The sequence below is a fragment of the Pleurodeles waltl genome, chromosome 8, assembly GCF_031143425.1.
Source record: "Pleurodeles waltl isolate 20211129_DDA chromosome 8, aPleWal1.hap1.20221129, whole genome shotgun sequence".
NCBI classification, from domain to species: domain Eukaryota; kingdom Metazoa; phylum Chordata; class Amphibia; order Caudata; family Salamandridae; genus Pleurodeles; species Pleurodeles waltl.
Genome location: NC_090447.1, coordinates 1,528,071,897 through 1,528,083,976, shown reverse-complemented (window position 1 = coordinate 1,528,083,976; position 12,080 = coordinate 1,528,071,897). Strand labels below are relative to the sequence as shown.

General features: G+C 49.2%; 1 protein-coding gene across 2 annotated transcripts in view; it reads left to right on the top strand.

Moving 5' to 3' along the window:
* The window catches only part of LOC138248921 (oocyte zinc finger protein XlCOF6-like), a 227,938-nt gene that overhangs the window by 59,596 nt on the left and 156,262 nt on the right, over nt 1-12,080 (top strand). For both annotated transcript variants that reach the window (XM_069202932.1, XM_069202934.1), the window contains exon 4: nt 9,660-9,755. In XM_069202932.1, the coding sequence (XP_069059033.1) occupies nt 9,660-9,755 (96 nt within the window). The remainder of the gene's footprint in view (nt 1-9,659; nt 9,756-12,080) is intronic.

The following is a 12,080-nucleotide window of genomic DNA, read 5'->3' as shown; positions in this document are numbered from 1 at the left end:
TCAGACACCCGGACCCAGCATCGCTGAATCTAGCAATCTGGCTCCTGAAATCCTAGAATTCGGACACTTACAACTTAGCCAAGAGTGTATGGAAGTCATAAAGCAGGCCAGAAGGCCATCCACTAGACACTGCTACGCAAGTAAGTGGAAAAGATTTGTTTGGTACTGCCATCATAATCAGATACAACCGCTAGATGCAACTCCAAAACATATAGTAAATTACTTGCTCCATTTACAAAAAGCAAAGCTAGCCTTCTCTTCTATTAAAATACACCTTGCAGCAATATCTGCATACCTGCAAACTACCTATTCAACTTCCTTGTATAGGATACCAGTTATCAAAGCATTTATAGAAGGGCTTAAAAGAATTATACCACCAAGAACACCACCTGTTCCTTCATGGAACCTAAACGTGGTTCTAACAAGACTCATGGGCCCACCTTTCGAACCCATGCACTCTTGCGGAATACAATTCCTAACCTGGAAAGTTGCCTTTCTCATCGCCATTACATCTCTAAGAAGAGTAAGTGAAATTCAAGCGTTCACAACACAAGAGCCTTTTATACAAATACATAAAAATAAGGTCGTCCTACGACCTAATCCAAAATTTTTACCAAAAGTTATTTCACCATTCCATCTAAATCAAACGGTAGAACTACCAGTATTTTTCCCACAGCCAGATTCTGTGGCTGAAAGAGCACTACATACATTAGATGTCAAAAGAGCATTAATGTACTACATTGACAGAACAAAGAACATCAGAAAAACTAAACAGCTATTTATTGCATTCCAAAAACCTCATGCAGGTAACCCAATATCAAAACAAGGTATAGCCAGATGGATAGTTAAATGCATCCAAATCTGCTACCTTAAAGCAAAAAGACAACTGCCCATTACTCCCAGGGCACATTCAACAAGGAAAAAAGGTGCTTCAATGGCCTTTTTAGGAAACATCCCAATGCAGGAAATATGTAAGGCAGCCACTTGGTCTACGCCTCACACATTCACCAAACACTACTGTATAGATGTGCTATCCGCACAACAAGCTACAGTAGGTCAAGCTGTATTAAGAACTCTATTTCAGACAACTTCTACTCCTACAGGCTAAACCACCGCTTATGGGGAACTAACTGCTTACTAGTCTATGCATACCATGTGTATCTACAGCGACAGATGCCATCGAACTGAAAATGTCACTTACCCAGTGTACATCTGTTCGTGGCATCAGTCGCTGAGATTCACATGGACCCACCCACCTCCCCGGAAGCCTGTAGCAGTTCAGAAGTTACCTTCAATTTTGTACATTTGTATATATTACTTAATCCTTTAATAGGTACATACTTACATTTTTCATTGCGCGGGCACTATTACTATAGTACAACTCCTACCTCACCCTCTGCGGGGAAAACAATCGAAGATGGAGTCGACGCCCATGCGCAATGAGCACAGAAGGTGGAGTCACTCGGTCCCGTGACTCGAAAACACTTCTTCGAAGAAAAACAACTTGTAACACTCCGACCCAACACCAGATGGCGAGCTCATGCATACCATGTGAATCTCAGCGACTGATGCCACGAACAGATGTACACTGGGTAAGTGACATTTTCATTTAAGGGCGTGTTTAGGTCTGGGGGGTTAGTAGCCAATGGCTACTAGCCCTGAGGGTGGGTACACCCTCTTTGTGCCTCCTCCCAAGGGGAGGGGGTCACAATCCTAACCCTATTGGGGGAATCCTCCATCTGCAAGATGGAGGATTTCTAAAAGTTAGAGTCACCTCAGCTCAGGACACCTTAGGGGCTGTCCTGACTGGCCAGTGACTCCTCCTTGTTATTCTCATTATTTTCTCCGGCCTTGCCGCCAAAAGCGGGGGCCGGGCCGGAGGGGGCGGGCAACTCCACTAGCTGGAGTGTCCTGCGGTGCTGTGACAAAGGGGTGAGACTTTGAGGCTCACCGCCAGGTGTTACAGCTCCTGCCTGGGGGAGGTGTTAGCATCTCCACCCAGTGCAGGCTTTGTTACTGGCCTCAGAGTGACAAAGGCACTCTCCCCATGGGGCCAGCAACATGTCTCTAGTGTGGCAGGCTGCTGGAACTAGTCAGCCTACACAGATAGTCGGTTAAGTTTCAGGGGGCACCTCTAAGGTGCCCTCTGGGGTGTATTTTGCAATAAAATGTACACTGGCATCAGTGTGCATTTATTGTGCTGAGAAGTTTGATACCAAACTTCCCAGTTTTCAGTGTAGCCATTATGGTGCTGTGGAGTTCGTGTAAAACAGACTCCCAGACCATATACTCTTATGGCTACCCTGCACTTACAATGTCTAAGGTTTTGTTTAGACACTGTAGGGGCACAGTGCTCATGCACTGGTACCCTCACCTATGGTATAGTGCACCCTGCCTTAGGGCTGTAAGGCCTGCTAGAGGGGTGTCTTACCTATACTGCATAGGCAGTGAGAGGCTGGCATGGCACCCTGAGGGGAGTGCCATGTCGACTTACTCATTTTGTTCTCACTAGCACACACAGGCTTGTAAGCAGTGTGTCTGTGCTGAGTGAGGGGTCTCTAGGGTGGCATAAGACATGCTGCAGCCCTTAGAGACCTTCCTTGGCATCAGGGCCCTTGGTACTAGAAGTACCAGTTACAAGGGACTTATCTGAATGCCAGGGTGTGCCAATTGTGGATACAATGGTACATTTTAGGTGAAGGAACACTGGTGCTGGGGCCTGGTTAGCAGGGTCCCAGCACTCTTCTCAGTCAAGTCAGCATCAGTATCAGGCAAAAAGTGGGGGGTAACTGCAACAGGGAGCCATTTCTTTACACAAGCCCCCCCCAGCCCACAGGCCAGGAGACTCAGCCCAAGCTGGGAGAGTCTTCCTAGTCTGTCAGGCGAGGAAGAGTAGGAGAAATAGGCTGGTTAGTTGCAGGGCCTACTCTGCCTTACATCCTTCTGTTCAGGTCATTCCCTTTGGGGAACTGACCTACTTCCACAGTGATAGGACCTAGTCTGAATTGCCTCTTGTCTGCCTCTTCAATGTCTCCACCCATTCTTTCTATTTTGGTCTTAGAGGTATCCACCTCTGCTAACCTTATCTTGGCCAGGGTTACCCCTAGCTTACCCAGAGAGGTTACCCAGAGCTGGAGTAACCCCACCATGACTAATAGGGTCAGGGGGCCTAACTTGCTATTTGGCATGGGGTCAGACCACCATGCTAAGGATAGTGCAGCCATAAAGGCTAACACCCAGCAGAGGCCACTGACAGCTGTCAGTGCCCAGAACCACACCTTTAGCTCTTCACCTAAAAGGGAAGGGGCTAAGTTACAGGCCTCTTTGGGTTCAGGTTGCCTGTCTGCTGTATTAGAGTGGGGGGTTACCACATCTTGTAGTAAACACCCTTCTTCCACTCTTTCGTCTGTTAGCTGAGGAGCCACCCACTCAGGTTTAACAGTTGCCTGACTAGCCAGGACTTCTTGTGGATCAGGTTGGACTTTATCAGGGCCATTTTTGGAGTTCTCCCCTACTGGAGCAGAATCTCCTTGGCTTGCTGTAACCTTGGCTAAAGGTTGTCCACCCTTCCTACTCTGTTTTCTTTTCTTCTTCTTCTGGGGCCTGCTTGCATTTACTGCAGAGGCAGGACTTCCAGAATCCTTGGGAGAGGACTGGCACTGGACCAGTTCCTCTCTTGGGCTCTGACTAACCTCTGGGTAGTCATTTCCAAGGAGACAATCAAGGGGGAGGTCTGTACTGACTACTACCCTTCTCCAGCTAAGAGTGCCACCCACTTCTATGGGCACTAAAGCCACAGGCCTCTTAGTGACCCTGTCTAGGCTAACTCTTACCCTGGCAGTCTCACCTGGGATGTACTGGTTTGAGAGCACCAGCCTGTCATGCACAATAGTGTGACTGGCACAAGTGTCTCTCAGGGCAGTGGTTGGGATTCCATTCACCAGTAGGTGGTGGAAGTGTCTATTTCCCTCTGGAATCTCCAACTCACCTGTTGGGCCCTGTTTCCAGTTGAAGGCTATGAAGACCTCCTCATCTGAGGAGTCATCTCCCATGGCTACACTGGTTACCCCTGGAATTTTGTTCTGGGGTTTGTTTTTGGGACAAGAAGTGTCCTTGGTGTGGTGCCCAGACTGTTTACAGTTGTGGCACCATGCCTTAGTGGCATCCCAGTTCTTACCCTGGTACCCACCTTTGTTTTGGTTTGTGTCTTGGGGCCCACCCACCTGTTCTGTTTTTTGGGGGCCTATAGAGGACTCTTTTTCTTTGTTTCTAGTGTCACCCACTTTCTCCTGGGGAGTTTTTGTAACCCCTTTCTTTTGGTCACCCCCAGTGGAAGTTTTGGTTACCCTAGTCTTGACCCAGTGGTCTGCCTTCTTTCCCAATTCTTGGGGAGAAATTGGACCTAGGTCTACCAGATACTGATGCAACTTTTCATTGAAGCAGTTACTTAGAATGTGTTCTTTCATAAACAAATTATAAAGCCCAACATAGTCACACACTTCATTTCCAGTTAACCAACCATCTAGTGTTTTTACTGAGTAGTCTACAAAATCAACCCAGGTCTGGCTCGAGGATTTTTGAGCCCCCCTGAATCTAATTCTATACTCCTCAGTGGAGAATCCAAAGCCCTCAATCAGGGTACCCTTCATGAGGTCATAAGATTCTGCATCTTGTCCAGAGAGTGTGAGGAGTCTATCCCTACACTTTCCAGTGAACATTTCCCAAAGGAGAGCACCCCAGTGAGATCTGTTTACTTTTCTGGTTACACAAGCCCTCTCAAAAGCTGTGAACCATTTGGTGATGTCATCACCATCTTCATATTTTGTTACAATCCCTTTGGGGATTTTTAGGATGTCAGGAGAATCTCTGACCCTATTTAAGTTGCTGCCACCATCGATGGGACCTAGGCCCATCTCTTTTCTTTCCCTTTCTATGGCTAGGAGCTGCTTTTCCAAAGCCAATCTTTTGACCATCCTGGCTAACAGGGGGTCATCTTCACTGGAGTTATCCTCAGTGATTTCAGAGGTGTTGGTCTCTCCTGTGAGGGAACCAGCATCTCTGACTATTATTTTTGGAGTCAGGGTTTGAGGGACCCTGTTCTCCCTAGATAGGACTGGTAGGGGGGAATTTTCCTCCAAGTCACTATCCTCTTCCTCTGAGTTGCTACCCTCAGAGGGGTTGGCCTTTTCAAACTCTGCCAAAAGCTCCTGGAGCTGTATTTTGGTAGGTTTGGGGCCCATTGTTATTTTCTTTATTTTACAGAGTGACCTTAGCTCCCTCATCTTAAGATGGAGGTAAGGTGTGGTGTCGAGTTCCACCACAGTCACATCTGTGCTAGACATTTTGCTTCTAAAAGTTGGAATACTTTTTAAGAATCTACAACTGGTTCTAGAATCTAATTCAAACTTTTACAAACTTTTAAACTCTAAAAGAAATGCTAAACAGGATCTAACACAAGGCCCTAGCAGGTCTTTTAAGAATTTAGAAAACTTTTCAAATTGCAAAAATCAATTTCTAATGACAATTTTGGAATTTGTCGTGTGATCAGGTATTGGCTGAGTAGTCCAGCAAATGCAAAGTCTTGTACCCCACCGCTGATCCACCAATGTAGGAAGTTGGCTCTGTATGTGCTATTTCAAAGTAAGGAATAGCATGCACAGAGTCCAAGGGTTCCCCTTAGAGGTAAAATAGTGGTAAGAAGAGATAATACTAATGCTCTATTTTGTGGTAGTGTGGTCGAGCAGTAGGCTTATCCAAGGAGTAGTGTTAAGCATTTGTTGTACATACACATAGACAATAAATGAGGTACACACACTCAGAGACAAATCCAGCCAATAGGTTTTGTATAGAAAAATATCTTTTCTTAGTTTATTTTAAGAACCACAGGTTCAAATTTAACATGTAATATCTCCTTCGAAAGGTATTGCAGGTAAGTACTCTAGGAACTTTAAATCATAAAAATTGCATGTATACTTTACAAGTTATTGACAAATAGCTGTTTTAAAAGTGGACACTTAGTGCAATTTTCACAGTTCCTGGGGGAGGTAAGTTTTTGTTAGTTTTACCAGGTAAGTAAGACACTTACAGGGTTCAGTTCTTGGTCCAAGGTAGCCCACCGTTGGGGGTTCAGAGCAACCCCAAAGTCACCACACCAGCAGCTCAGGGCCGGTCAGGTGCAGAGTTCAAAGTGGTGCCCAAAACACATAGGCTAGAATGGAGAGAAGGGGGTGCCCCGGTTCCGGTCTGCTTGCAGGTAAGTACCCGCGTCTTCGGAGGGCAGACCAGGGGGGTTTTGTAGGGCACCGGGGGGGACACAAGCCCACACAGAAATTTCACCCTCAGCGGCGCGGGGGCGGCCGGGTGCAGTGTAGAAACAAGCGTCGGGTTCGCAATGTTAGTCTATGAGAGATCTCGGGATCTCTTCAGCGCTGCAGGCAGGCAAGGGGGGGGTTCCTCGGGGAAACCTCCACTTGGACAAGGGAGAGGGACTCCTGGGGGTCACTTCTCCAGTGAAAGTCCGGTCCTTCAGGTCCTGGGGGCTGCGGGTGCAGGGTCTCTCCCAGGCGTCGGGACTTGGGATTCATAGAGTCGCGGTCAGGGGAAGCCTCGGGATTCCCTCTGCAGGCGGCGCTGTGGGGGCTCAGGGGGGACAGGTTTTGGTACTCACAGTATCAGAGTAGTCCTGGGGTCCCTCCTGAGGAGTTGGATCTCCACCAGCCGAGTCGGGGTCGCCGGGTGCAGTGTTGCAAGTCTCACGCTTCTTGCGGGGAGCTTGCAGGGTTCTTTCAAGGCTGCTGGAAACAAAGTTGCAGCCTTTCTTGGAGCAGGTCCGCTGTCCTCGGGAGTTTCTTGTCTTTTCGAAGCAGGGGCAGTCCTCAGAGGATGTCGAGGTCGCTGGTCCCTTTGGAAGGCGTCGCTGGAGCAGGATCTTTGGAAGGCAGGAGACAGGCCGGTGAGTTTCTGGAGCCAAGGCAGTTGTCGTCTTCTGGTCTTCCTCTGCAGGGGTTTTCAGCTAGGCAGTCCTTCTTCTTGTAGTTGCAGGAATCTAATTTTCTAGGGTTCAGGGTAGCCCTTAAATACTAAATTTAAGGGCGTGTTTAGGTCTGGGGGGTTAGTAGCCAATGGCTACTAGCCCTGAGGGTGGGTACACCCTCTTTGTGCCTCCTCCCAAGGGGAGGGGGTCACAATCCTAACCCTATTGGGGGAATCCTCCATCTTCAAGATGGAGGATTTCTAAAAGTTAGAGTCACCTCAGCTCAGGACACCTTAGGGGCTGTCCTGACTGGCCAGTGACTCCTCCTTGTTATTCTCATTATTTTCTCCGGCCTTGCCGCCAAAAGCGGGGGCCGGGCCGGAGGGGGCAGGCAACTTCACTAGCTGGAGTGTCCTGCGGTGCTGTGACAAAGGGGTGAGCCTTTGAGGCTCACCGCCAGGTGTTACAGCTCCTGCCTGGGGGAGGTGTTAGCATCTCCACCCAGTGCAGGCTTTGTTACTGGCCTCAGAGTGACAAAGGCACTCTCCCCATGGGGCCAGCAACATGTCTCTAGTGTGGCAGGCTGCTGGAACTAGTCAGCCTACACAGATAGTCGGTTAAGTTTCAGGGGGCACCTCTAAGGTGCCCTCTGGGGTGTATTTTGCAATAAAATGTACACTGGCATCAGTGTGCATTTATTGTGCTGAGAAGTTTGATACCAAACTTCCCAGTTTTCAGTGTAGCCATTATGGTGCTGTGGAGTTCGTGTAAAACAGACTCCCAGACCATATACTCTTATGGCTACCCTGCACTTACAATGTCTAAGGTTTTGTTTAGACACTGTAGGGGCACAGTGCTCATGCACTGGTACCCTCACCTATGGTATAGTGCACCCTGCCTTAGGGCTGTAAGGCCTGCTAGAGGGGTGTCTTACCTATACTGCATAGGCAGTGAGAGGCTGGCATGGCACCCTGAGGGGAGTGCCATGTCGACTTACTCATTTTGTTCTCACTAGCACACACAGGCTTGTAAGCAGTGTGTCTGTGCTGAGTGAGGGGTCTCTAGGGTGGCATAAGACATGCTGCAGCCCTTAGAGACCTTCCTTGGCATCAGGGCCCTTGGTACTAGAAGTACCAGTTACAAGGGACTTATCTGAATGCCAGGGTGTGCCAATTGTGGATACAATGGTACATTTTAGGTGAAGGAACACTGGTGCTGGGGCCTGGTTAGCAGGGTCCCAGCACTCTTCTCAGTCAAGTCAGCATCAGTATCAGGCAAAAAGTGGGGGGTAACTGCAACAGGGAGCCATTTCTTTACACTCCCCCTGACCCCGACTGCCTGCTTCAAAGACCCAATGCCTGGTAAGCACACTGCACCCGCAGGCCCCAGGACCTGAAGGATCCGACCTCCAGTGCCGGAGCGACCCCCAGGTGGCCCTCTCCCTTGCCCAGGTGGTGGCTACCCCCTTGCCTGCCTGCATCGCTGAAGAGACCCCTTGGTCTCCCATTGAACTCCATTGCAAACCCGACACCTGTTTGCACACTGCACCCGGCCGCCCCTGTGCCGCTGAGGGTGTACTTTTTGTGCTGACTTGTGTCCCCCCCCCAGTGCCCTACAAAACCCCCCTGGTCTGCTCTCCGAAGACGCGGGTACTTACCTGCTGGCAGACTGGAACCGGGGCACCCCCTTCTCCACTGAAGCCTATGTGTTTTGGGCACCACTTCGACCTCTGCACCTGACCGGCCCTGAGCTGCTGGTGTGGTAACTTTGGGGTTGCCCTGAACCCCCAACGGTGGGCTACCTTGGACACAATTTTGAACCCTGTAGGTGGTTTACTTACCTGCAAAACTAACAAACACTTACCTCCCCCAGGAACTGTTGAAAATTGCACTGTGTCCTTACAGTTTGTATTTTTCTTTTTCGTAAAGAGTGGTTATTTACCTTAAAGCAAGGCACAAAACAGTCTCCCTTAACCAATTGGCAGCATTCTCACCTACATTTAGCGCTGCAAGTGCATATGTTGGGCAGTTCTGAGCTCTACAGATGGTTCTTTCCTGTGCCATTCACAGAGACAGAAGGTGCCACACAATCCTCTGAGGCCACATTACAAGGGTATGTGATGCTGTGGCAGCAGACTTTGATTATTGTTGCTAATAGCTTTTGTAGTGGATCACAAGATCATCCCACAACTCTGTTCTCAATTAAGGTGACGCGTCTCATCCCCTCAAGGATTAGGGCAGATGGGTGTACCTGCTGTAATATTAGTAAAGGGTTGCTGTCCACTCATTACCACTCTTGAATTTTGCACTGGTGCCCAAGCGTTCCCTGTTACAGAAGGAGCCTTTTGGTTCCTTCTGCTACACCTCCATATGCCTTCTACAGTGAAAACTACCCAGAACCTTTGAAGAAAGGAAATGCAACAGGCAGGACGCCTCTATATGCTATCTGGAGTGAGAACCGCGCAGAACCTTTTGAGAGAGGAAATACAACAGGCAAGACATTGAAGAATGGGATTATCAAGATAAGATTGCACAGTGTCTTATATTCAGCCTTCATATAAAACGTTTAATAAAATCAATGCCTCTTCAATTTTAAAGCAGTTCTCCCATCAATTAAATCTTGTATTTCACTGATATCATATTTTAATTGAAGTTTCTCTTTTTTTTTTTCTTGTTTTTTTTTTTAGCTATAACAATGTTCTCCTCCAGCACAGAGAAAACCCAGTGTCTAAGTGATCCTCTGAAAACAGACGGGAGGGAGAGCCCTGATCTCCTTGACACAGGTCAGAAGAACTGGTGTAAAAGTTGGGCTTTTCTGGTTTACTGTCAAACCAAAGAGAACAAAGGCTGAGTCATTTGTAAATATAAGGATCATGAAATGGCAGTATAGGATATACAAATTTTTTAATGTATTTTTATATTACATTTTTTAATAATGGGATTTGGTACTTGTCAGGTAGGGATTTAGCAGTTTTGGCTCAAACTCAATTTAAATATTTGTATTTTTTCTGAAATTGTAGGTAGATCTGTCAGTGTTTTAAGATATTACTGTTTGTTTCTGTGAGAAAATAGATGGAAAGGTTATCTAGTTAGCAAGTAGAGTGGAGCTACTCTGTCATCTTAGTTCTGATGGATACAACTACCTGTGGATTCCTCACCTAATGAATACTCCCATGGCGCCAGCATTCAACGGAAATCTTCTTACTAGTCTCTGCACGTCGACGAGGACGTCACTCTAGCCCACGCGACGCCGTCTGACGTCATACAGGCAATAAGAGGTCCTCGACGACGTGCCGACGTCAGTTCCATTTTTTCCGTGCATTCGAAACGGTTATCTTCGAGGGAGCAACTGTTACTTTTGTGGTTACAGTGTATTTTTGCTGCGTAGTCTTTCGCTGTGGTAATAATGTCGCAGAGAAAGTCTGGATTCAAGCCTTGTCGTGAGTGTGGAGGCAAGATGTCAGTGACGGATCCTCATTCCGATTGCCTTTGGTGTTTGAGCTCCGACCACGACGTCTCGACTTGTGATTCATGCCAGCACATGAATCCAAAGGCCCTCAAGGAACGTGAGGCGAAGCTGTTTATGGCGAAATCGAAGGAGAAGCATCACAAGAAGTCTTCTTCACCAAGACATCGGCGTCATCGAGACTCCCGGCGCCGTAGAGAATCTCGGCGTCATTCAAAGGAGACTCGTTCCAGGTCTTCGGATCGGCGCCGAAGGACATGGGAGATCAGTCCCACGGTTACGCCGCATCCTTCGACGCCGTTGCCCTCTCCGGTGTCTCCAACTTCACCTGGACAGGCGTCGGTGATTGAGGTATTGGAGCCTCAGGTGTTTTCTCCGGTGTTGCAGACGTCGAGGCCGGCGTCGGGGTCGCCTCCGAGACAGGCACCCCAGTATCCGGCTTTTCCCACCCCTGGAGCCGATAGTTCCGCATTCTTGAATGCGAGGTATGCCATCTTCCAACAGATGGCTCCAGGGGGTGCTCCGGCTGGGCCTTTGGCCTTTTCATTGGGTGATCCTGCGCCTCTTCGGCCGGCACCCTTTATGCCCTTTCTCCCTTTTGGGAACGTGGGCTCGGCGCCAGTGTCGGCGCCGGTGGCCGCTCCGGTGGCTTCAGAGGGATTGGCCCCGGGGATTTCCATCCCGTCGACGTCGGGATTTCGGCCTGTGACTCCGGTGGGTCCATCTGCTTCGACTGCTCTTTCGTCGGCGCCGAAGTTACCTGTGGCGCCGGACACGGCGTCGGTGGCTTCTGAAGATCGGCGCCGATCTTCGACTTCGGCGGAGGCATTGTCGACTCCACGTATTGAACAACGGCTTCATTCGAGGAGACGTGCTCTCCGTGTATTAGAGGAGCAGGAGTACCAACGAGCCCTGGAGGAAGGAGAGCTAGAGGACTCGGGTGATGGGCTGCGTGGTCTGGAGTCGGCCAGTGGGCTGGACACTTCCCCTGAGTGGGATCTTTCGTCCCCGGGAGAATATACTGAGGAGGCTGCTTCCTTTCACGCAGTGGTACGGAAGGCAGCTAGTTTTTTGGACCTGCCTTTGCCGGTGGTGGAGGCTAAACAAAACCTTCTAACAGAGGTGCTACATCCGGCCTCAGCTGCGGCGGAGCCTCTTTTGCCATTTAATGACGCTCTGCTGGATCCGGTGTTAGAGGTGTGGAAGAGGCCGGCATCTTCCCCAGCAGTTCACAGAGCCGTGGCCAGGAGGTATCGGGCGGCTCCGACTGACCCTGGTTTTCTGTCTAGGCACCCTACGCCGGAGAGCTTGGTGGTGCAGGCCTCCTGTTCATCCAAGTCAGCGCCTGGTTCTTTCCCGACGGTGCCTGGGGACAGAGATTCAAAGAAACTAGAGGCGCAGTCCAAGAAGATTTTTTCGTCCTGCAGTCTGGCGTTGAAGGCCACCAACGCAACCTGTATTCTGGGGAGGTATATTCATGCTCTGATGGATGACATTTCCTCATCATTTACAGAGCTTCCCCAGGGTCTTTTGGATGTTGTTTCAAATGCCCAGGCGGCTGCGACCCAGATTATCCAGACGGGACTGGATACGACCGACTCGGTAGCCAGAGCAATGGGCACAACTGTGGTGGCAAGGAGGC